This window comes from Cynocephalus volans, chromosome 1, assembly GCF_027409185.1.
Source record: "Cynocephalus volans isolate mCynVol1 chromosome 1, mCynVol1.pri, whole genome shotgun sequence".
Classification (NCBI taxonomy): domain Eukaryota; kingdom Metazoa; phylum Chordata; class Mammalia; order Dermoptera; family Cynocephalidae; genus Cynocephalus; species Cynocephalus volans.
In genome coordinates, this window is record NC_084460.1 from 59,899,572 (window position 1) to 59,921,361 (window position 21,790).

The window sequence follows — 21,790 nt, forward strand, 5'->3', positions numbered from 1 at the left end:
CTTGGCATTTCAGAGAACTCAGGACAACAGTTCTGTGGATGTCCCTCGGTGGGGCTTGCCGGGTGCATCCTCTGATTGGGTCAGGTGTGCTGGGCAGGAGCACCACACAGCGACTGCATCCCTTTCAGGGCCTATATAGGCAGCACAGGCTGCCACCCACCCCAGCACTGGAGATGCCAGCTGGGACCCCTCGGCTAGGGTGGCGTGAGCCAGGCCTCTCCCCATAATGTCACTCCTTCCCGGTGGTAGCTAATAACTAATTTGTGGGGAGATGCTCCGAGGCTGGTAAACACTCTGTTTCCCAGCAAACTAACACTCACTAACTCCGCATCCATTGGTGACCCTTGCCTGAATCAGTTATTACTCTTTGCGTGTGTCTGTGTACTTTTATACAGACAATTTATATTTTCAGCATATTCTTCCTCTCACTGTCAGAATCCCTCGAATACGGCTCATTCTCTTTTTTCCCTGCTGTATCAGAATCCATGGACCTGTGAGGAGATAAAGTGGTCGAGAGGGAAGTGCCCTGAGCCTGGGATCCCCGCGCTCCCCTCTGGATTTCATTTCCTTTTGAACTGAGAGGGGCTTGGCTGTGAGCTCCGGCCTGTGTTCTGGGGTGCCTGGGGTGCCTGGGGTGCCTCAGGACTGCCACGCTGCCTGAAAGGGGACAGCACATTCCCTGGTGACAGAGCAGCTCCCTTGGACATGGGTTCTGCTGATGAAGGGCTTGAAGTCCCCAGCCAGCTGCTGGATAATGCTGGGCTGCTCCCGGCTTTCGGGCATCCGAGGAGCAGCATTTGGGCTGGAGGCAGTGGATGGATCCTGTGTCCTTTCTGCTGCTGGAGACAGGGGTGGTGCCCTGCACCCCACAGCTCTGGGTGTGGTCTGGGAGCCTTCAGGAAGAGGCTGTCGGGAAGACCAGGGGTCTTCCCTGGCTGGCTGTCCATCTCCACCCCACCAATCCCCAAAGGGACTACTGTCCTAAATTCCTGGTGCAGATAAGGAGGGGACAGGGCTGGGTCCTTAGCCCCCGCAGAATAGCCTCCAGTATTTTCTGTGCCCTCCTCCTGACCCCTGACTCCCCCTCACCCAGAACTTCACTGGGCCAGGGGAGCCCGACTCCACTCGCTGCGACACCCAGGAGCAGCTCTTAATTAGGGGCTGTGCGGCCAATGACATCATGGACCCCAGGAGCCTTGCCGAAACCCAGGAGGACCAGGAGGGGGGCTGGAAGCAGCTGTCCCCACAAAAAGTGACGCTTTACCTGAGACCAGGTAGGCTTGGCCTGGGCTGGGGCAGGGAGCTGGGCACCCTGTGGGGTGGTTGTTCTGGGGCTCTGGCGAGGACCCCGACCTGCTCTGGGGTGCCAGGGCTGACCAGACAGGTCTGTCCAGGATGGACAGCAAGGGGCGTTGGGTGAGGCCCAAGGATTGCTGGGCACCACATGACCAGAGTCTGAACTCCACCCCGGACTTCCTCTCTCTGCCCCCAGGCCAACATCTCTTGACTCCCACTGTCTGCGGCTGGATGTCTGGGCTCTCTTTTAGCCCCAGGTTCTGCATCCTTTTTAAAAAGGGAGAACAAACCATTTGGAAAACACTGTTCTATCCTCTCTCAGAAGGATACTCTTGGCAGAGTAAAGGTTCTGATAAGTCCTGCAGTCGGGATGCCTGAGTAACTGTTTAAACCAGCATTGTCCAAACTGACTTAACCACAGAGCCCTGTTCCAGAACACAGCCCATTAGTGCCTGAGACGCCCTCCAGGGAGGCGGGCGCACTGGCACAGTGGACAGGAGCAGGAGGCCAGGTGTGAGTGGCTCCACTCTGGCCAGTGGCTGCCAGCATGAGGTCCCCAGGTCACTGCAAGGCCAGTAGGGAAGCAGCAACCATGCCTGCACATGGCTGTGAGGGAGAAGGCTGAGGGCAGCTCCCCAGGGAGGGGCGGCTTTAGAGGAACCAGCTGGTGTCTCAGGAACACTGCCCCTCAGGGAAGCTCAGGTCAGAGGGCCCACTGAGCTAGATGTGGGGCAAAGTGGGCTGGGTGACAACAGTCAGGGGAGAGCCAGCAGTGGCCAGAGGGAGGGATGGTGGGTGGGAGAACAGGCAGGGGGATAGCTGCAGTAGGGGACCTAGGGCAAGCTGTTCACATGGACACAGGGCCCGGACACGGAGCCCTGCCCTGGTGGTGGGCCCAGCCCGCCCCTTGCTGCCCCATGGACTGGCAAAGCCCCTCTGTCCTGGGACCTCCACCTCTGACCTCACACTCGAGGCCCTGGCCCAGCTGACCCCTGAGGGGCAGCTCTGATGTATTGTCCCCATGCCCCATTTCACAGCAAGGAAACCGAGGCTGGCAAAAGTGTAGCCCATGGCCCAAGCTTGTGCAGCGTGGTGGTGGTGGAGGTGTCAGAGAGATTGTCCTGGGAGGACAAGGGTGGGGCAGTTGGCCTGAAACAGGCCGTACTTGTGTGAGAGGGGCAAGCTGCTGATCACATTTTGACAAAGCATCTCTGTGGTGCAGGGAGGACACAGATGAGTGCAGGTGAGCGCACGTGAGCTCAGGTGAGTGCAGGTGAGAACAGGTGAGCTCAGGTGAGTGCAGGTGAGCACAGGTAAGTGCAGGTGAGCTCAGATGAATGCAGGTGAGCACAGTGAGCACCAGGGAGAGGCACCACAGCACCCCAGGGCCACAGGCTCCTAGAGCAGGGCCGTAGGATCAAGGAGAGGAATGTCCTTACATGGGGGTCCTGGCCCTGCCCACCCAGCCCCTGGCCCTTTGCCAAGAGAGCCTCGCACTCTGGAAGGGAAGGGACGGGGCCCCCTTGGTCAGCCACCAAATGCCTGTGTTTGTGAGGGTGGGGAGGCAGGTGGAGACAGTCACGCCTATTCTGGATGCATCCTCTCAGCTGCTTTCTGCATAGTCAACACAGACGCCACAGACCCGCAAAGCCAAAAACATTCACTGGCTAGCCCTTTACAGAAGATGTCCGCAATCCTTGGTCCAGAGGCTAAATGAGGGCTGCGCTGCATGGCACAGCAGGGGCAGAGGCAGGGGCAGGAGTGCTGGGTGTGAGACCCGAGAGTGCAGGACACATGTGTGTGCATGTGTGTATGTGTGCGCTGTGAGTACATATGTAGGTATGTGTAGTGTGCTGTGTGACCATGTGCGTGAGGTGTGCTGTGAGTGCATGTGCATGTGCATATGCAGGTATGTATAGTGTGCTGTGTGACTGTGTGTGTGCGTGAGGTGTGTGTGATTGTATGTGTGCATGAGGTGTATATTGTGTTCTTGTGGTATGTATGGTGTGTGTATGTATATTTGTGTCTGTGTTGTAAGTGCACATGTGTGTGCCTATGTATGTATGCAGGTAAGCTATGTATGACTGTGTATGCATGTGGTGTGTATATGTGTATGTGTATAGTGTGTGTTGGTTGTGCATGTGTGGTATGTATATTTATGTGTTTTGTGTGTATTTGTGTATGTGGTGTGTGTACTATGAGTGAACATATACATGCATATGCAGGTGTGGTTGTGTGCTGTATGTGATTGTGTGTGTGCATGAGGTGTATGTGAGTGAATGTGTGTAGATTATGTGTGCATTTGGTGTGTACAGTGTATATATGCTTGTGTGCTATGTGTGAGTGCAAATGCGCATGCATATGCAGGTATGTGTGTGTTCTGCGTGTGATGGTGTGCATGCAAGTGTGTATATGTGTATGTGTGTGATGTGTGTGTGTGGTATATGTATTTGTGTGTGTGATGTGTGCACCGTGCGAGTGCATATGTGTGTGTGCATGTGGTGTCTATATGTTTATGTGTGTAGTGTGTGTGGTGTATTTGTGTGTGATGTGTGCACCATGTGTGAGTGCATATGTGTATGCATGTAGTGTGTTTGTGCACGAGTGTATGTGTATGTGTGTGTGAGTGTGTGTACACATCCTCTCAGGCACAGCAGCTGAGCAGGACTGGCTGGGGTGAGGTCTGACTTGACCTCCTCCCCCCCACGATGGGCAGCCCAGCAGGGGCCGGAGGCTGGACGGGTGGCACATAGAGGGGACTGGTCCAGGCCTCCCTTGCTCATGCGCTCTCATGCTGTGTGTTTACTGTGTGCCAGGCACTGTTCTGGGAGCTGGGGTCACAGGCCTCTTGTGGTGACAAGCAAACATGCAACTGCACAGCAGCAGGTTGTGAGTAAGACAAAGGGCAGACACGAGGGACGTGGCCCAGCTAGGCCTTTCTGGACGTGACAGATTTGCGTGGTGCAGGGTCTACATGGCAGCTGATGGGGAAGGGGGACCGCAGGCTCGGGTGCCCAGCTAGGTTTGAGTTTCAGATAAACAATGAGCACTTTTTAGTATAGCATGTCCCAAATATTTCATGGTGGCTCAGTTTGGGCTGCTGTCACAAAGTACAGCAGACGGGGGTCTGCAACAAAACGTCGACTGCTCAGTGCTGGAGTCTGGAAGTTGGGTACCAGATGCTGCACAGCTGGGTTCTGGCGAGGACCTTCCTCAGCCGCCTTCTGCTGGGTCCTCATGTGGCAGAAAGAGGGAGAGCAGCTCTCTGGGCCCGGGTCCCTTTTATAAGGATGCTAATCCCACCCACAGGCCTCCACCCTCCTGACCTAGTCACCTCCCAAGGTCCACCTCCTAATCCCACCACCTTGGGGTCAATATGAATTTAGGGACATGAGCCTCCAGCCCACAACAGGTGGGCACCTTCTGCTTTTTGCATCTTCTGTATTTGGGAATGCGTGCTCTTCATCTGAAGTTCGAATCTACCTGAGCGTTCTGTGCCTCATTGGGGCCTCCTGCCAGGCCACATGACAGGGACGTCAGGAGGAGATGGGGTCATGGGCTGCTCAGTCTCTCTCGTCCTATGGCAGGCCAGGCGGCTGCGTTCAATGTGACCTTCCGGCGGTTCAAGGGCTACCCCATGGACCTGTGCTACCTGATGGACCTCTCCTACTCCATGCTTGACAACCTCCTCAACGTCAAGAAGCTGGGTGGCAACCTGCTCCGCACCCTCAATGAGATCACCGAGTCGGGCCACATTGGTGAGGCCATGACCACTGAAACCAGCTAGCTCAGTCCTTCCCCAAAGCCCCACGGACCCTGCTGCCCACAGCTGCACCAGGTCCCCAGGGGCAGGACAATGGGTGCTCCAGACACAGTGTCCCCCGGGGCCAGGGCTATGCCAGTCAATTGACATCATTCATCCCTCCACCGCCTCCCTCTTCTTCCTCTTCTTTTATTTATTACTTGACATGTTTTTAAAAGCCATACAGTGCTAATTATTAAAAATTAAAGCCCACAAAAGCATACAGACCCCACAGCAATTATAGCATCACAGCGACCACCACAGTGACTCTGCAGGGCCGGGTCTCAGCTCCTGACAAGCCCTGATGCATTGACAAAGTGCAAGCCTCAGTCACACACATGTGCAAGAGACAAGGGAATGTCTCATCCCACCCTCTGCTGCTCCCCATTCTCTATACTTGGAGATGTACGCACGCACACTCGGACATGTGAACACACGCTCACACACTTGCATGTGTGCACACTCATGGGCACACACACGCAGTTGTGCTCACATGTGCAAGGCCACACACGTGTGACCACATGGGGGCACATACTTGTACTCACAGGTGTGCATGACCGCACACATGTGCACACATACCTAGTCACGTTTGTGCATGCACACACACAGTTGTGCTCCCATGTACAAGACCACACAGGTGCACATGTGCACACACCCATGCTCACGCATGCACATACACACATGCTCATGTGCCTTCACACATGTGGACGAGGCATATTCACAACTGGACACACGTGCATACACACATGTACATACTCATGTTCACAAGTTCACGATCACATACACACATGGCCACACATGCACACACCTGCTTGAGCACACACACACACTCCTGCATGCAATGTCTTGCCGTCTCCCTTGCCCTGCTACGAGATAGGGAAACTGACGCTCTGCCCTCGTGCTCCCCCAGGCTCGCCTCCCAGACCCATTCCCTGTGCCCCTCAGGCTTCGGGTCCATCATCAACAAGACCTTCCGGCATGTGCTGAAGCTGACCAATGACTCCAGACTGTTCCAGACAGAGGTTGGGAAGCAGCTGATTTCTGGAAACCTGGACGTGCCTGAGAGTGGGCTTGACGCCATGATGCAAATTGCCGCCTGCCCGGTGAGGTGCTGTCCTGCTCAGGGCTCCGGGTCCCCAACCTGGGAGCCTTGGTCAGGGCTGGGCCACGGGCACTGGTCCACCCAGCCCCCTCTGCCAGCCCGGGCTGGGCAGGGCCATCCCCAGCCCCCAGGAGAGTGAGGGAGGACAGGAGGGAAGATGGCAAGGGGGCCCTGAACATCACCACAGATCTCACAGTGGACTTGCGACCAGCAAATCCCCTGGAGTCTGAACAGGTGCGAGTGGCCTCCATCCTGGCCGTCCCTGCTCCCTCCAGGCCGAGTGGTCCCCCAACGCACCCTCACTGTGTCCCGCCCGCTTCTGCCATGGGCTGAATGCACAGTGCGGCTGTCACAGTGACGCGGCCAGGCTCTGCCATCTCGCAGCAGCCTCCTCCCCTGCCTCCCACGGGCTGGCATGCTGCGGCCACTGCTAGACTCGCTCTGTGAGGTCACAGCTTATGACACGCGTGTCACCAGCACATGCTCCTTCAATGGGACGTTCCGTAACGCACCAAACTCCCTTGCATGGTGTCCCTCGGGTCCTGTCTCCTCTGTGGCTGCAACGCCTCAGGCTGTGGTAGACATTCCCACAGTGTGTTTCTTCTTTGGGACCATTTCCTCAGGATCTGAAATGATGGGCTGCAGGGGACCTGTCTCCTTCTGGATCCAGACACACAGTCAGTGCCCTCCCTGGGCAGATTTATAGGGCGTTGGAAGTTGTCATCTTAACAGACGTTTCTTGAGCTCTTCCTGGGGCTGGCATCTGCGCCTGGACAGGGGACCCAAGATGAGAAGCTGGCCCTGGAGGGGTCCTGTCTCTCACTGTCCCCGCAGCTGGGAAACCCCAGGAGGAAAGGGGCACAGGCTCCAGCCTCAGGGCTGCCCCGCCTGGCTCTGTGAGGGCCTGGCAGGGGAAACTGAGGCAGGTAAACTGGCCATCGTTTTCTCAGGAGGAAATATGCTGGCGCAATGTCACACGGCTGCTGGTGTTCGCCACGGACGACGGCTTCCACTTTGCAGGGGACAGGAAGCTGGATGCCATCCTGACCACCAACGATGGCCGTTGCCACCTGGAGGACAACATGTACAAAAGCAGCAACGAATTTGTGAGTGCCCCCCACCCAGGAGTACCCTGAGGTGCCACCCTGGCAGGACACGGGGCAGAACCCATGAAGAGGGGATGCGGCTGTGGCCCAGGCCATTCACAGCCCTGTGGCTGGGAGGGGAGGAGAGCAGGAGGGTAGGGTCACCCATGGGTCACCTGGCCAGAGCCTGGGGCACCTCCTTCCAACCTAAATGACACATTCAGGAAGAAACTTCCAGAAGCCCTGAGGGCAGTGTCAGATCTCTGGAGAGGGATCGTGTAGGCAGCCAGGCTGAGCCTGGCACCTCACCCCCATCAGATATGACAGAACCCTGCAGACACATTCTCCCATCCACACTGCCCCGCACCCCAGGCCCAGGCAGTGGCAGGTGGCAGGGGCACTCCTGCTCTGGGTCTGTAACAGGATCAAGTGTAGTGACTGCCCCCCTCCTCCGGCTGCAACCGGGCCTCCCTGGACACTCACCACGGGCTCAGGGTCCCCACCCTTGCATACCCACCAGACCCCTAACACCCATTTCCTCTCTGGGGCTCTGTGCTGCCCCTGTGGGCCCCTCCTCCCATGTGGGCCCCTTTTCTGCCACCAGCACTGGGGCTGGGAGGGGAGCCACAGGGACCACTGAGGAAAAGGTGGCCAGAGAGGCAGGAAGGGGGCCCCGACTCACCTGGAATTAGTTAGGACTAGCTTGCTGTGTGAGATTCCCTCCCCAAGTGGTGGCACTTCAGTGGCACTATGGGGAGGGCAGGAATTCTCTGCTCCTCACGTGCAACCACGGGCCTAAGGCCAGCACCTTCCATGGGGTGTGTCCTGGCTGTCGTGACTTGATGCCCTTGAGTCCTGAAATCATACACTCTGGGTACTGCAAAGGATTTTAGAGATGATGCAACTCAGGGTCCTTCACCGGGAGCCCACAGGTTCTGGGGGTGATGGTGGGTAGAATTCGGGGTCCATGAACTTGGCAGGAAAAGAGTGACCTGTTATGTACATGAGCCTCTGTCCAAAATCAAGGGTCATGAAAGTACGAAAGTAGGTGCCACCGTGGCAGGAGATTCTGCCCCAGCAGAAATCCAATGCATCTCCCTAGCATGGACACCTCAAAATGTCACTCACAGGTGTGGACTTCGAAAGTCCGGGAGTGGTCATTTGCCACTGGATTTCCTTGTCGATGCGTCAGTCAGAAGCACCTCACAGTATGCAGTATTTTCTCTGCTGTATTTCAGCATCGGTGGTTTCCCTCGCGACCCTCTCAAGTCACACATGTGTGTGCTGTGTGCAGAGAAGGGCACCCTCAGCAGTGCAGGAAGGGGTGGGCGAACTGAGCTGTCGCCGTGCCTACAGGGTCTTGGGCAGTTGCTTTGCAGGTTGGAGGGCTTGACCATGGCCTCAGGGCCTGCTGACTGGTGTCTCCTCCCTCCAGGACTACCCGTCAGTCAGCCAGCTGGCGCACAAACTGGCTGAAAGCAACATCCAGCCCATCTTCACAGTGACCAAGAGGATGGTGAAAACCTACGAGGTAAGTGGTATTGAGGTCTTGAGCAACACGGTGGGACCCACCATCTCAGCAGAAGGGTAACAAAACCCAGCGCTGCCACAGGCCCGAGCTCTGTTTCTGCATGTGTGGTGTGCGGGCAGCCAGGCTGGCTGCTGGCCACAGTTTTCTGTGGTCAAGGAGCCTGGGCTTCCTTTTAGGCAACACGACATTTACATGTGGATACAAGAAAGCATTTCCCCCATCCTTGAAATCCAGTGCTATTAGCAGCATGTGTCTTGGTGTCAGTGGTGACAGTCCACTTTTCCTGGAACACAGCTGTGACTTGCTGGGCCGGCTGAGGACTAATGGGTGGTGCTGGCCCCTCACTGCCGCCCCCCCACTGAGCTGGCAACCAGGAGGCTGAGGTCAGGAGAGGTGGGGCCGTCTGCCCACGGACATGCACGACGGACATCAGAGTCAGGGCTCAAAGCCCAGGCTGCAGGGCCCAGAGCACCAGCAACTGAGCTTCAGTCTTTGACCCGTCCACGATGACGGTGGCAGAAGTGAGGTGGGAGGTGACAGGTGACAGGACCTCAAGGAGGTGGCCTCCAGAGATGACCCCACCAGGGCTTGGGGACAAGCCATGAATAAAAGCCTCTACTAGTAGAAGCCAAAACCTAAACCAACCAGCCTGGGCTTTGAAACAGCGGCCCCCATCCCACCTGGGAAGGAAGCAGCCCGCCTGCCTGTGCCCTGTGCTCCAAATCCCAACCCTGCCACCTGCTGTGCCTTGGGGCACAGGCCTCCCTGAGCCTCAGTTTCGGTGGGCCGGGGGGAGTCAAGGCAACAGGTAGCGTGTATGGACAGCACACGCCAGACCCTCCTCAGTGTGTGTTCCTGGACCAAGTGGAGAGCAGGTTCCACACGACGGGACGTGGAAGAGCCAAGCCTCCCTGAGCCAGCGCCGGGTCCTCGGCTGGGACAAATGGGAGTGGGCAGTGGAGGCCAGGAGGGTGGTGGCCAGGCTGTGACAGTCCTTGTGAGCTCTGGAGAGGGGACTGGACTCCATTTGGGAGTCATGGAGGGGTCTGGGGCAGGGAAGTGGCCTGGCCATCAGCTCTGCATTCCTGGGAGATGAAATGATTCTCGTAGGATCTTCCGTGAAACACGTCCTGACCCCTGCAGTGCGCTAAGGCGGGTGCAGGGGAGGCCGGCCGAGTCCCCTCTGCCTCACAGGACGCTCCGGCCTGCCCACTGGGGGCGCCGCTGGCCCAGCTGGACTGGCCGGTCAGAGCCGAACGTCACAGTGTCGTGTAACACAGGCTTCAGTAAATCAGATGGTACAAAATCATTAGAATGCTCAGCACTCACCACGCCCTGGTGGCTTTACCACATCCTGCTGCCATCTGTGCCCTCGGGGCTGTCTCCGACTGTGGTGCTCCCGGGTGAGACACTGTCTCACGGTGATGCTACCAGCTTGAACTCACACCGCAGAGACGAGCAAACGCTACACCTCAGGCTTTTTCTTCCGAGAGCCGTTGTTTGACATTCACCAGCACGTCGCTGACCACGTGCTCTCGTAACTAAGTAAAAAACAAATCGTGTTGAGCACTGTCAGAGCCATTTTACAGATGCCGATGTCTGCTGAGTGCTATAAACCTGGTGGTCGCGGAGCCTCCCGTGGCACTGGGTTCCAGCTGAGCCATGCGGGGTCTTCTCACCCGCAGAAACTCACCGAGATCATCCCCAAGTCAGCCATCGGGCAGCTGTCGGAGGATTTCAGCAACGTGGTCCAACTCATGAAGAACGCCTACAACGTGAGTCTCCCTTGGCTGCCCAGCTGGAGCGGGCCCACAGAGGTGGTCTGGGCTGGACCCTACGGGGTGTCCAGCAAACCTACCCCCCACCTCTGCTGTAGGTCAACACAAGGGTGGTCTACAGGGGAGAGTTCTGCCTGGGAGTCATAGCCCCCTGCAGCCCCTGCAGGGACCACCCTCAGCGCTTCTGGACCCACTGGCCTGGCCACTGCCCACAAGGCATGGCACATGCTGCCCCAGGCCCCCACCTGGACACTCCAGGCCCTCTTCATTCTGGGCTCTTCTCTGCTGGTCTCCACGGAGAAGAGGGGAGGGACTGCTGGGAGCAGAGGATGCACCCAGGGTGGGAGAAGGCCCAGAAATCACCTCAGTGGACTTGGCGCTATGAAGACATCTTGGGGTGGGGTGTCTTGCATATCAGCTCCCCCAACCCATCCTGGGCAAGCCCAGGAGAGGCCCTCATCCCTCTCCTCCCCCTGCCGGAAGGACCCAGGGCTGCCCCCTCTGGGGGCCCAGGGTCCTAGTGGGCACGGGTGGCACCAGGCACCAGCAGATCCCCAACCGTTATGGAAATCCACCCATGAGTGAGAGACGTTCCCAAAGTCCTGATCTGTGATTCTTCTGGGCTGAACGTCCTGGTGGCTTGACAGGCTGGATCATCAAAAACCTCCTGTCATTGAGTTAAATTAGAGCCCTTTGCTTCTCGTAGCCTCTTGTGAGCCCAAACCCCCAAAGCAGGCCCTCCTGTGCTCAGCTGCTGCCTGTTGGTGTTTCTGTCCTTACATGATGACAGGATGTACGATCACACCAACAAGCTGGCTCACTCACCTGATGTCACTGTCTCTCCCTAGGTCTCCTATCTCTGTCTGTCTCTGTCTGTCTGTCTTTCTCTTATTTCTCTGTCTCCCTCTCTCTCTGTCTGTATTGCTGTCCCTCTGTCTCTTTCTGTCTCTCTCTCCATCTTTCTCTGTCTCTGCTCCTCTGTCTCTGTTCCTCTGTCTTTGTGTGTGTCTGTCTCTTTCTCCGTCCTTCTCTGTATCTGTCTCTGTTTTTCTGTATCTCTCTGTCCCTCTCTCTCTGTATTTCTGCCTCTGTCTCCATCTTTCTCTGTCAGTCTCATCCCTGTCTGTCTCTCCTTATCTTTATCTCTCTCTGTATCTCTCTCTTTCTGTCTCTGCCCTCTCTCTCTCCATCTTTCTCTGTTGTTCTGTCTCTGTGTCTGTCTCTGCCTCTCCGTCTTTTTCTGTATCTCTGTCTCTGCTCTTCTGTCTCTCTTTCTCTGTATCTCTATCTGTCTCTATTTCCATTTTTCTCTGTTTCATCCCTCTCAGTCTCTGTCTCTCTAAATCTCTGTCTGTCTCTCTGCATCTCTGTCTCTCTCCATCTTTCTCTGTCCCTCTGTCTCTGTCTCCCTCTCCATCTTTCCCTATACTTCTGTCTTTCTTTGTCTCCCTGTCTCTCTCCATCCGCAGTATGTCTTATCTGTATCTCTCTGTCTCTCTGACTCTCTCTCTCTCTTTCTCTGTCTCATTCTTCTCAGTCTCTGTCTCTCTCTGTCTCTCTCTGTCTCCATCTCCCCCATCACTTGAACGATTCACCCAGCTCCTGCCCTGCGCTGGGCACTGGGGTCAGGATGGGGAGCAGTTCCAGCCCCATTCCCGTGGGGCATAAGCCCTGTCCTCTGCGTTGGCCTTGCATCTGGCCTGTCTGGAGGAAGGACGGTGGCTGCCCACCCACCATCCTGCACCTTCGGTGCGTGCATGTCACTAAGGGATGTTGGGGATGGAAGGGTGATGAGAGAAGGAGCCAGGTGCACACTGCTGGCCAGGCAGGGGATGGTAGAACAAGCTAAGACCAGTCTCCCCGCAGAAACTCTCCTCCAGTGTCTTCCTGGACCACAGTGCCCTCCCGGACACCCTGAGAGTCACCTACGACTCCTTCTGCAGCAACGGAGTGCGGCACAAGGGCCAGCCCCACGGGGACTGCAATGGCGTGCAGATCAGCATCCCGGTGAGCCTGCTGGGCCCCAGCGACCCTGGAGGAGCGTGTGGCAGGCCGGAGAGGCTCATGGATGCCCGGCAGCCAGTTCTTCCCTCTAACGTCCTCCCGCTGAGGCCATGTCGGCAGAGGACGCAGGGAGGGCACCCAGGGTGTCACACTTTCCAACAACAGAAGCACCCTGAGCCCCTAGAGGCACCCAGTGTAGACAGACCACCCAGCCATGACAGTGCTCCCTAGGGGTGGACGCGGGACACGTGGGGCAGGGCACACCACACACATCTGGGTTGGTTTTCCTGATTTTTGTTTGTCTTTCTTTTTGTTTTTTCACAAAAACATTAAGGCAGAGGCCACGCATGATCCAAAATAGGCATTAAGCTATTTCCCTAATGTTTTAGTTTTAAATTAACTATTCAATGATTCAATTTTCCTTTTTGCCATGAACTAATATCCAGAAAAATACTCGTTCTCATTGCATTTTTAACATGACATTGGAATTCCTTCAAACATGCTAGTTACTACACGTTGCAGGTGAATTTTTACCAAAGTATTTCCCTTTACACTGAGTGATCTACATGACAATCTATTCAATTTTATTCTAATTTGCCTATTGCTGGTTACGCATGTTGCTGATGTTTCTGCTCTACCTTAAGGTACGAGGTGGAAATCCATTAAGATTTATTTTAGACATGGTTCAACTGTGACAACCCAGTGTTCCCCGCAGCCAGCGCTGGCGCTGCTTTGCATGCGCCACGTGTGCGGCAGGGATTCGCTCTGCTGGGGCCAACTGTGCGTGGTTATGTGGACTTCCCCTGGCTGTGACTTTTACCCTTCACCCGGGATCAGGATATAACACCACGTCCAGGACCCAGGACTTCCTGTGGGTTCTGGCATCATAGCATAAGGGACTTACAAACAAAATACACAGACAAATTGTCCCCCACAAAGTCACCTTAAAATCCCTCTTACTGCCCAAATATAAAAGGTCTTCTGAAGACATTCCTGCTCCCGCCGTCGGAGCTGCCCAGGGATCGCAGTGCTGGCCAGACCCGAGCGCCTGGCAGAGCCCCACGGCCATGCTGCACTGCGTCCTGCCCTGCGTCACAGACCCTGGGCTTTGGGGCTCCTCCCCTTTTCTCCATCTCTGCTCCATTTTGACCTGCTCCTCCCAGGGCCCCTGCAGAGGCCAATGGGTGGGGGCCAATGGGAGCAGGGTTGTGACCCTAGTCACTCAAGGGTTCCCACCTGATCTCTCCCCTCCTGCCCTCCCTCCCAGATCACTTTCCAGGTGAAGGTCATAGCCACGGAGTGCATCCAGGAGCAGTCATTTGTCATCCGGCCGCTGGGCTTCACAGACACGGTGACTGTGCGAGTCCTTCTCCAGTGTGAGTGCCGGTGCCAGGACCAGGAGTCCTGCAGCTTCTGCCGTGGCAAGGGCTCCGTGGAGTGCGGTGTCTGCAGGTGAAGCAAGTGCAGGCAGCCAAGTCATCCCATTCCCACCCCACAGGGCAGGTGTCTGCAGGTGAAACAGGTGCAGGCAGCCAGGGCATTCCACTCCCATGCCACAAGGCAGGTATCTGCAGGTGAGGTGGGTGCAGACAAGGCACTCCACAGGGCAGGTGTCTGCAGGTGAAATAAGTGCAGGTGAGTGTAGGTGACTACGGTTCCCTACCCCCACCCCACGGGGCAGGTGTCTACAGGTGAGGTGGGTGCAGGTGGCCCACAGCATTTCACCCCAACCCAGAGCCCCTGCCCTTGGTCCCAAGCCAGGGCATTCATCAGCAATAACAACCCGGCTCCCCATTCTCTGGTCTTGGTGGGCCCACGGCAGAGGGACTGGTGGGCAGGGGAAGCCTCTCACCAGTGGATGGAGACTCATCTCAGGGGCACTAGGAGCCCCCGCTGGGTGTGCCTGCGGCCTTGGGCAGGTTGCTTGTTCTGCCCAACCTCACTTGTGCCCTATGGTCCTGCCTCTGTCTGACCTTGGGGACCCAGGACCATTATGCTGGCAACCCTGGGGCACTATACAGCCAGAGCACCAGCTGGGACAGATGACCACTCCTGGCAGCCTGGGCCCTGGAGGCCACCCTTCGGACCTGCACACACACACCCCAGACCCAGAGCCCAGTCGGCATGGGTGCCCCACCTCGGGGAGAAGGTGGGCATGGGTGTGGGCTGGGGCGCTCCAGTGGAAACCCACAAAGGAACGTGCCCCACTCTCTTAGGAACGTCCTTTTCCTATCGCTGTCCCCTCCAGTCCCTGCGCTCCCTCCACTATAAGGTCCTCCGCCTCTCAGATATCAGAGGGTAAGGTTGTCAGGGGTCCCACAGCCCTCACATTCCTGTGACCCCCTTCAATTGCACTGTTGTTAAACATGATGGTGGCAATGGTGAAAACCTAACCCACCTACCCAGGGTCAGGTGCCCCCCTCCTGTGTCCCCTTAAATGGCCGGGACAGATCTACCAGCTGCTCCGCATCTGAGAAATGGGGAGACCGAGGTCCAGAGAGATATGGAGGGCACAGGAGAGTAGGCAGAAGTGGGGAGGGGGTGGCCAAGTAAGAGATGGGACAGTCCTACCAAGTGCTCACCTCTCCAAGGAGGCTGGCCTCACCCTTCTGGCCCCATCCCAGGACACCAGGGCACTGTTGGGGACATCCACCCTCAGCCCACACACTGTGCCCTGCCAGGCTGCCTGCCCTGGGACTGGACAGCCATCTCCCCATGCCCTCTCCCCCACCTGCTGCGGAGCCCAGAGCCACAGCCTGCCTGGCGAGAGCAGCTAGACCGGCCACCTTCTTGCACTGCTGATGGCTCTCAGCAGCTTTGCGACGGTGGTGGTCTCTGTGGCTGTCCCTGTGCCCTGCTTCAGGGCCGCCCAACAGTTGTCCCGGTGTGCAGCCCTGGGGTGCCTCCCACAGGACTGTGGGGATGACTCAGTTGGGAACACTTGGGCCGTTGGTCAGCATGTGCCCTGCAGTGATCACTTAAATGCTCTGCCCTGCAGCCTCCTCCTCTGGGAGGCAGGACAGCGCATTGCGGATCATCTCTGAGGATGCCTGGGGACACGCTCGGTGCCTGCATGCTGGTGGCATGGTTACTGCCTTCCGTGTCCTACTCAATTCCTTGTCCCCACATCCTCTACCAACCTGCCTGGTCGGCGCACAAACGCAGGTGGCAGCAGGCAGGAGCTGGAGGGAACTGACTTGGTGGCAATGCCTGGTCCCCACCAGCCACCTGAAACCCTGGGGCAGGTGGGAGCAGACAGCGGCCACGAGCAGAGTCCACTACACGGCTCCCTGCCGGGCCTGCGGAGCTACCACTCACGGGCTGAGGACACTGCTTTGTCTCTGGGGACGTCCTCGGGAGGCGACACAGCTCTCTCCCGGCTGGATGCCCAGGACCGGTACCTTCCAGGAAAGAAAACACAGCAAGCAGCAGCAGATGTTTTCAACCAAGGCAAGGGACCCTGCAGGAAGGGGTGGGTGTCCCGCATCGCGGGGGAGGAGCCTGACCGCGGAGCCCCTCCCGCCCGCAGGTGCGACGCTGGCTACACCGGGAAAACCTGTGAGTGCCAGACGCATGGCCGGAGCAGCCAGGAGCTGGAAGGCAGCTGCCGCAAGGACAACTCCGTCATCTGCTCGGGGCTGGGGGACTGCATCTGCAGGGAGTGCGTGTGCCACGCCAGCGACGTGCCCGACAAGCTGATCTTCGGGAAGTACTGCGAGTGCGACAACGTCAACTGCGATCGCTTCGACGGCGAAGTCTGTGGCGGCAAGGGTGAGCGTCCTGGGGACAGGCCGGGCAGGGCAGTGTGACCATGAGAGGGGACGACCCTCCTCCCTGCCCCCCTGGCGGGTGGTCCCGGTGGCCTTTGCTCAGGCCCATTCGCCCATGAGAGGTGCCCCGTGGGCTGCAGGAGGGGGCAACGTGCGGGGTGCGCGGCGGCCTCGGCCCTGCAGGGAGGTGAGTCTGCGGTGGCCCTGCTGTCCCCCAGGGAGGGGGCACTGCGCATGTGGCAAGTGCTACTGCAGCGAGGGCTATGAGGGCTCGGCATGCCAGTGCCGGAGGTCCACCGAGGGCTGCCTGAACGCGCAGCACGTCGAGTGCAGCGGCCGAGGCTGGTGTCGCTGCAACGTGTGCGAGTGCGACGCGGGCTACCAGCCGCCCCTGTGCGTGGAGTGCCCGGGCTGCCCCTCGCCCTGCGGCCGGTACATGTGAGTGTCCCATCCCGGCTCACCTGGGAGACCCCGGCCAACACCCACTGCTCGCGGTGGTCCCTCTGCGCACCCGGGCGGGGGAGGGGGTCTCCGGCCTGTGCGTCTTCTGGAGCCCTTGGGTCGGGGGTCCAGGCCCACCGGCGCTGCTCTCCAGCCTCGCCTCGTTCCCGCCGCACTCAGGCCCCGGAGGGCGGCCCCACCTGGTGCGCGCCCCCCACGTGCCCCTTCCCGTCCCCAGTCGCCTCCATCCAACTCCTCGCCCTGCCCCCGCCCCCGCGTCCTCTCCCGCACACCGTCCCCCGCGCCCTGTCCCCGCCCCCGCGTCCTCTCCCCGCCCCCGCGTCCTCTCCCGCCCTCGCGCCCTGTTTCTGTCCCTGCGTCCTCTCCCGCACGCCCCGCCCCGCGCCCCGCCCGCGCTCACGCCACGGCTCCTCGCAGCTCCTGCGCCGAGTGCCTGAAATTCGACAAGGGTCCCTTAGGGAAGAACTGCAGCGCGCAGTGTGCGACCTTGCAGCTGCGTGACAGTCCTGGGAGGGGCAGGACGTGCAAGGAGCGGGACTCCGAGGGCTGCTGGATGACCTACACCCTGCAGCAGCGGGATGGGAGGGACAGCCACTACATCCACGTGGACGAGAGCCGAGGTGAGGCCCCTGGGCCTCCGCGGACGAGGGTGCTGAGGGAGAAGGGTCTGTCTTCCACCGCAGGGGGCCTCCGGGACATCCTCGGGGCTCCTCCCTGGGAGACAGCGCGGGGAAGGAGCTGCTGGAGGGCCACACGGCCGGGCCGGGTTAGCTCCCGCTTGACGGAGAGGGACAGAGGCTTGGATCCGCGGGTGCTAAGGACTGCGTCAGGGTCACCCGTGGGGATCCGAAAGTCCACCTGATCAGATCAGCCAGGGAGTCTGAGGGGAGCCGGTCACCGCTGTCTCCCAGTCGCTGTTAACGCGTCTGTCCGTTCATTCTGCTTCAGTTCCACCCCCAGGGACGGCTGCTGGTGCATTGTTTATGCATCAGTGCCCGACATAGGGTGGGGCTGCGGCCAGGGTCACGAGGAGGCAAAGAAGAGGGGGGTCCCAGAGGTCAGAGGCCACCAGGAGGGGGAGGCTGACAGTGCATGACCAAGGGAACCATTGCGTCCTAGGAGGGGTTCAGGTCTGTTCCTGAACGTCCCAGGAAGCCATTAACCAGTTTTCAGAAGAAACTGCTACACACTGAAGTGCTTATAAAAGCCCACCTGATAGCTAGGTAGACACAGAACTGTCAGGGGCTACTGCTTGGCCCAGGAACTGACAGCGTGGGGACAGACAAGGTGGGCCAGGTCAGGGTCTGGGGGTGGCGTGGACAGAGCTGTCCTTGGATGGAACATGGGGGGAGCACTAGGAGGAAGAAGTGAAGGGGTCAAGGGTCCAGGGCCCCAGCAGATGCAGGGTGGGGGGTTGGGTCAGTCCAGCAGTACACTGGGCGACAATGACAAAAGGTGTCTGGGATGCTGGGACTTGGACAAAATAGACACTCCATGAGATGGGGTTTAAAGGTTTCAGACATGCAGCCCCCAGGGTCCTCAGCCCTCCACCCATTCCTGCTCAGACAGGCTGAAGGGACAGGGCTGGGAAGGCCACTCGGGTGCCCGCATCAGGTGCTGGCCAGCAGCCCACCTGCAGGACTGAGACCAGGGAGCCTGAGGAAGCTGGATGGGGCTCACGCCCTCTGGTGCTGGAACTCTCCACCCATTCACAGCTGGGGGCTGCAGCCTCTGCCTGCCAGGGCAATGGCCATGTCGGGGTTACTTCGATGGACAGATGTGGGTTCATGTCTGGTTTGGGGCAGCCTTGGCCAAGTTACTTCACACCTACGAGGACAACAGCCCCCATGGAAAGGCCAAGATGCAGGACGAGGCACACAAGAATGTCAGTGCTACAGGCCAGGCAAATGAGCTCATGCAGAGCGCTAGTGCCACTGTCCCATGGTCAGGGACTGGGGCATGACCTGCTGCAGCCCAGAGCCTCCATGCTCAGGAGGTGGCTGGCACCACTGCCGTGGGCCCTGGACCCTGCCTGCTCATCCTGCAACTGCCTCTCCCACAACGCCATCACCAGGGTGAGCAGGGACCTTGTGAGTCCCTGCTCCTCAACTTTCCTGGGAATAAGGGGTTCCCCAGACACCATTTCCTGCCCTGAGTATTAATGCAGTATCTGTGGGTTTTGGGGACCAGGTAATTATCTGTCCCGGCAGGTGATGACCGCCAGTCAGGAGGCCAGTGTCTCATCCAGGTTCTGTCTTGGTTGGGTGGTGACCTGAGCCCCACCTTCTTTGTGAACAAGGGGCTGTGCCAGGTGGCTTTGAGTCTCATCTGCAGCCACAGGGCCTGTCCTTGTTTCCAGTAGGGGCCAGGCTGGGTTCTCTCATTGACCTGTCGTGGTGAGCCTGGGCAGTGGGAGCCTCCATCCTACTGAGCGCTGTGTGGTGACCACACCTGGGGTCACACACCAGCCAGGCGAGGTGGGGAGAGACCAGCGCTCTGGTACCTGTGCTTCCTCCTCAGAGTGTGTGAACGGCCCCAACATCGGCGCCGTCATAGGGGGCACCCTGGTGGGCCTCCAGCTGACTGGCGTCCTCCTGCTGGTCATCTGGTTGGCCCTGACCCACCTTAGTGGCCTCTGGGAGTACAAGCATTTTCGAGGAAAAGCTCAAGTCCCAGTGGAACAACGTAAGTGGCTATTCCTTGGGGTCCCAGGCAGAGGGATGCATGCCTCATGTACCCTGCAACCTCTTGCTGCAGGAGGCTGTGGATGCTGGCATGTGGCTCCATGCTGGCCCCCTCACCCTGCAGCTCATGTCCACTGCTGTGGGCCAGCATGGCCACCATGGCTAGAGCCTTGGGAGGCTGTCCACATCTGGCTCTTCCTCAAAGTGACACTTCTGTATTGATCTCAGGGAGAAAAATTCGGCTACCGAGAACCGGTACTAACAGTCCGTGTTTGTGTTTCTCACAGGATAACCCCCTTTTCAAGAGTGCCACCATGACGGTCATGGACCCTGTTTGCTGAGAGTTAGGAGCACTTGGGGAAGACAGAACCACCAGGATCTGCCAGATGGGACCTCTGGACCATGCCTCCTCCTTCAAGCAACCATGACATGGTTAACTACTCTTGACACAACCACAATTAACCAGAAAACCGTGCTTTCACCGGGTGATCACATGGACTGAACAGGAGGGACAGCCTCCCCTCTGATCTGTAGTCTTGCGCTAGAGACTTGAGAAGGGAATGCTTACATCCTACAGGCAGATTCATGTTTCCCTGTGTGAACGCTGGGACAGCAGTTGGATTAAAGGTAGTGCAGATGTATTTATATTTAAACTTATCAGGGGATAGAGACCAAGGCAGCTAGAATTTGGGACAGAACACCTGAAAAGAGGGAGCTGCACAAATAAAAGGATGTATTCCTGGGGTCCCCTTGGGCTTTTGGCTGAATACCGACCTACACATGTGAAACCCCATGATGTCAAAGAGTAACTTTTGAGGAAAGAACAGTCCCCAGGAAATTAAACAATTCCCAAACCTTGCACAGGCGCAGGGATCATTCTCATTCCATCCAGCCAGCATGGAGAGACTTCAGCGGACACACTGGGCACTCGACAGGGACACCAGGATGACCACACCTCAGGGGTGGGAGTAAATTATCTCTAGAGAAAGACTATTCCAGAACCCCCACTCCCAAACAAGCTTAAAAACAAACCTCAAGAAGATCAAATTAATCCACAAGTGGCTTACTGCTGGACAAAAAGATTGAAATATTCTTCAAAGGAATATAATAAAACTCAGCACTCAACAATGCTCAAAAAAAGCTTTACAATGTCAGGCACCCAATCAAAAACTTACTAGACATACCCAGTAGCAGAAAAAATGTGTCCCATAAACAAGATAAATTACAGATGTTCCGCAACTTACAATGGGGTGACATCCCAATAAACCCATCAGTAAGTAAAAAATATTGTAAGTCAAAAATGCATTTAATACCCTGATAAACCCATCATCAAATCAAAAAATTGTAAGTCAAACAATTGTGAGTCAGGGACATCTGTAGTCTTCAGAACAGGCCTAGAAATCACAGAGATGGAAGAGAAAGAAGACCACAACAGCATGCTGAACTTTCAGAAGGAGGGAACAAACTTAAGAACGCTAGAGATGGAGGGGGGGATTGGGGGAGTAATAGGTCAGGCAAAGGGCACAAAGAAATACCACAATTTATAAAAATAAATATGATAATAATAAATTTTGAAAAATTAAAATGAAAAAAAGAAATCACAGATGATGGAATTAGCAGAAAACAATTACTTTAAATATGCCCCATACATGGAAGGATATTTTTTAAAAGCATGATTATGACTAGAAGAGAAAGAGAAGACAACCCCCCCCCCAAAAAAAACCCCAAAATTGCACTTATAGGTGAAATATACAAAATCTCATATGGACAGTATTCAGCCTTGGATTAACAGCAGCTTAGACACTGCAAAAGAAAGATCAGTGAACTTGAAGATATAGAATCTACCTCTACCCCAAATGAAGAAGACAGAAAAAAAGCCTAAAGAATTGAGCAGAGATTCATTGACCTGGGAGTCCAGATCAAGCAGTCCATACAAGTCTGTACAAGTAACTGGAACTGCAGAAGGAAGGGAGGAAGGGGAGGAGGGCAAAATTTTAATAGCTGGAATATTTCCAGATTTCCTAAAACTGATAAATACAATAAATCTCAACAATTCCCAAACAGTACACACAAACACACACTCAAATTGTAGAAAACCAGTGCTGACGAGAATAATCTTAAAAGCAGCCAAAGAAAAGAGACATATTATGTACAGTAGAGAGCATGTATATCAGCCAAAAGATAGAAACCACACAAATAACTTGAAGAGAAAAAATACGACATAAAGAATGATTAAATAGTAACAGAGGATTATCCGCTAAAGTGTAAAGAGATCT

At 56.7% G+C, this 21,790-nt stretch overlaps 1 protein-coding gene across 1 annotated transcript; it reads left to right on the forward strand.

Moving 5' to 3' along the window:
* Window positions 1-1,180: 1,180 nt before the first annotated feature.
* Window positions 1,181-19,806, forward strand: LOC134374623 (integrin beta-2-like). The gene is made up of 13 exons (XM_063092473.1): window positions 1,181-1,274; window positions 4,884-5,054; window positions 6,044-6,201; window positions 7,151-7,306; window positions 8,721-8,816; window positions 10,502-10,591; window positions 12,461-12,601; window positions 13,866-14,050; window positions 16,128-16,369; window positions 16,587-16,806; window positions 17,248-17,450; window positions 19,351-19,515; window positions 19,802-19,806. The coding sequence occupies exons 1-13, from the start codon at window positions 1,181-1,183 to the stop codon at window positions 19,804-19,806; spliced, it is 1,926 nt and encodes a 641-aa protein (XP_062948543.1).
* Window positions 19,807-21,790: the final 1,984 nt, after the last annotated feature.